Below are 3,458 nucleotides of genomic sequence, written 5' to 3' on the forward strand. Positions count from 1 at the left end.
CCTACTCTTGGCTCTCCTGGCACCCTTATTCTTCTCTATAGCACTCAATACAACAACAAGCACAAAATGTAATTTGTTATGTGGTGTCCATCTTCCCATTAAACCACAAACTCTATAAGGAAACGGACAAGTCTGCCCAGTAGAGCATTGAATCCCCTGTATGAACTCATGTCTGCACTAAGTAAGTGCTCAATAAATACTTACAAGATGAACAACACCCAATAGAATTATCCCTCTCCATAAGCCGGACACTATTCCACTACTTGTTAGCTTTTCTGCCCCACATCCACAACACGTTCATTTAAAACACCCCACTACATAGTGGCTATCAAGCAGCTTGATTCTGAACACAAGGCTGGACAAGTAGCCAAGCCCTTGAAGAACTCACAGATTAGTGGAAGAGATCAACGTATAAAACCACAAACTCAAATCTGTGTTTGTACTCAGAAAAAATATACACACAAAGGGTCGTGAAAGCACAAAATAAGCTTCCCACGGCCTGTGGCAAGGGGAAAGGCGGCCAGGAGACAGAAGTGCTTCAGGAGGTGGCATCTGAGCAAAGAACATACCTGAATCTACTAAAACATCAGCTTGACAACATTAAGCAAATCACCTTCCTCTGAGTCTCTGGTCCTGCACCTGTAAAACTAGGGGGGTTCTGGCAGATGACCTTTAGGAGCCCACCTAGGCCTAAAAGCCTAAATACTACGCCTCTGACATTAAGAAATACACTACAGCTCAGGCAAGACGCTAAGTACTTAGGTGGATTATCTAATGTATCAATACAGGTAGTGCTATCATCCCATTTTAGGATGAGACCACTGAGGCAGCAACAGGAGGCGATTCATCCCAGGGTCACCAAGAGATACAGGCTTTGCTCAGGCACTGATTCCACAGCCAGGACTCCTGAGGGTTGTGCTATAATACCATTTTCTAATTCCAGCTGGGTTAGAAAACATTATATACAGCTTGGTCCCTCTTTTGAGTTGTTTTCTAGAAGGACATACACCAAAATGTTAACCGGAGTTATATCGGAGTATGGCAATTACGGGTTTTTTTTCTTTAACACACTTCCCAAATTTCCTACAATAAACTTGTGTTAATTGAATCATCAAAAAACATTTTTAGAAAGAAAACATTCTACATAGTGTTATAAATAGCATAACTTACGTTGTTGAGGCCTTTCCAAGTTCAGAATATTAGCTACTCATCCCAAATTCAGGCCACTGGCAAATTTGATCAACGTATCTGTAATTCTCATTCAAGACATAAGAAATGTAGATGCAGACAAGGGCACCGCAGACCCTTGTCATGACCTTATTAATACATATCCTTTGACGCAGTGGTCCAGGCAATCATAAAACCAGACACCCTATTTTTATTTATTCAACTCACTCAACAAAGTTTGGGGATTTGGGGGGCGCCTGGGGGACTCAGTCGGTTGAGCATCCGACTTCAGCTCAGGTCATGATCTCACGGTCTGTGAGTTCGAGCCCCGCGTCGGGCTCTGTGCTGACAGCTCAGAGCCTGGAGCCTGCTTCGGATTCTGTGTCTCCCTCTCTCTCTGCCCCTCCCCCGCTTGCACTCTGTCTCAAAAATAAACAAACATTAAAAAAAAAAGTTTGGGAATTTTTTTTTTAAGATTTTATTTTTAAGTCATCTCTACACCCAATGTGGGGTTCGAATTTACAACCCCAAGATCGAGGGTCACACACTCCACCGACTGAGCCAGCCAGGCGCTCAACAGGTTCAACAGTGCTTCCCACTTGTCACTAGGCTCCTGTATGGCACAAGCATCCCACTGGCCTCTGGATGTAGCGATTCCATGACTCAAAATGGTGCCAATACGACTTTACCTATCATTGGCATTTATCAAGTGCTTTTGTGGGCAAGAAAATACATAGGATCTTTACGTATATGATTTCATTTACTGCTCATAAATAACTTCATACGAGGTAGAAACTACTGTTCCCATTTTACGGGTAGGAAAAGTGAGGATCAGACCTCCCTGCAAGGTTACAACATCAGCCTGCTGCAAAGCTGGCTTCTAATCTCAGGTCTGTCCTACCCAGACCCCAGGGTCCCAAGGGCTCTTCGGTATTTCCCCTTCCTCTTCCCAGAAAAGTGGCTACCCCACTGGCTAGCTGAAAACTCCAATTCCCAAACGTCTAAATCCTAAAGCTTGATTATCACTGAAAAATCACCAAAGAGAAACCCTAATACCAACTCGAGGAATTTCAGCTTCAACACGTTGGATGAACTGACCTTCAGCAACCAATCCGTCAACGGAATCACCTGTTGCTTTTTGGAGAAAACACACACCTTCCTTGGCCCAAGGTCCTGTAACTTCCGACTCTACAAGGGGCTTTCTGCCCTGCAGCCCTCCTCTTTCCCAGGAGAGAAGTCAACCGTCCCAGAAACCAGTTTCCAGCTCTGGCTTGGTTGAAATTGAAGGCACCTTTCCCCTCCCTAGTGAGCGGAGTACACTGATGCTCCGTTATTCTCTCTCCCCACTGCCCGTGGATGAGAATCTAGGCCACTTTTGCAAGTTCATGACGAAAATCTCTAGTCTCCAGTCCTCGTTGCTGCAACAAACGACCCCTGGTTGAGGCAACGGTGGCTGAGACAAGTTACAAAGAGGCGAGGCTGGCAAGAGGCCGGGCGGGCACTCGCCCGGGTGTCAGGTCCTAACTTGGGGGGGGGGGGGGGGGGCGACGGGATCCGCCGCTCACCCCTGCCACCCGCAGCCCGAGAGCCGGAGGGCGTCCCTCCACGCCCGCGCCGCTCCCTCCTGGGACATCCCCGCGGGGTGATGTTCCGGTCTCAGACACGTGCCCCTCTGCGACTCCTCCAGAATCTGCCAGATAACCCGCTTCCCAACCACCGCCCCGGACTCCGGCGGCAGTTCCAAACCCTACCCAGCGGCGAGGCGGCCGCTCGCGAGGTGCGGCGGGCCGGGCCTCAGGTGCGGACGGCTCCGAAGCCGGGGCAGAACTCACCCGCCTCGCCTGGGCCCGGCGGGGTCCCGAGAGCGCCTCGGGGGCGGCGGCGGCCGGGGACTCGGCAGCGCGGAGGAGCAGCCCGCCGGCGGCGGCCATGGCGCGCGGCGAGGCGCGGGCGCGGGCGGGCGCGGCGGGACCGGGAGAACCGGGCTCGTCCCGGGCCCACGTGGGCGGCGCGCGAGGACCCCGCGCAGCTGCCCCGCCGGCTCCTGCGGCCGCGTCCCTTCCGGGTGCCGCGGCGGCCGCTGCGCGGGGAGTCCCTCGCGGCTCGGCCCGTGGCGGGCGATGCCACCGAACACTCTGGCGTTCGCGCTTGTGAAGTTCTTTGAGCGTCTCTGAGAGACCGGAGGCCGTGTGCCATCTTGCCAACGTTTCCTTCGTTTGCCGCCGCGCTCCCGCTCCCTCAGCACTTCGGTGGTGCAGGAGGCCTCCACAGGGGCCTGGGGCTCGGCTGCC

At 52.2% G+C, this 3,458-nt stretch overlaps 1 protein-coding gene across 5 annotated transcripts in view; it reads right to left on the reverse strand.

The window, feature by feature from the left end:
- Nucleotides 1-3,184, reverse strand: part of DDX31 (DEAD-box helicase 31) — a 70,599-nt gene extending 67,415 nt beyond the window's left edge. For 3 of the 5 annotated variants that reach the window (XR_008424383.1, XR_008424384.1, XM_053908484.1), the window contains exon 1: nucleotides 2,919-3,183. Coding sequence is in view for 3 of the 5 variants with exons in the window: in XM_053908484.1 (XP_053764459.1) it covers nucleotides 2,919-3,098 (180 nt within the window). In the remaining 2 variants the exon portion in view is untranslated. Of the gene's footprint in view, nucleotides 1-2,918 lie in introns of all 5 variants that reach the window. The other 2 variants (XM_053908485.1, XM_053908486.1) reach the window with 2 other exon arrangements.
- Nucleotides 3,185-3,458: the final 274 nt, after the last annotated feature.

Source organism: Panthera pardus, unplaced genomic scaffold (genome assembly GCF_024362965.1).
Source record: "Panthera pardus isolate Hobbes unplaced genomic scaffold, ASM2436296v1 HiC_scaffold_20, whole genome shotgun sequence".
In the NCBI taxonomy this organism is placed as follows: domain Eukaryota; kingdom Metazoa; phylum Chordata; class Mammalia; order Carnivora; family Felidae; genus Panthera; species Panthera pardus.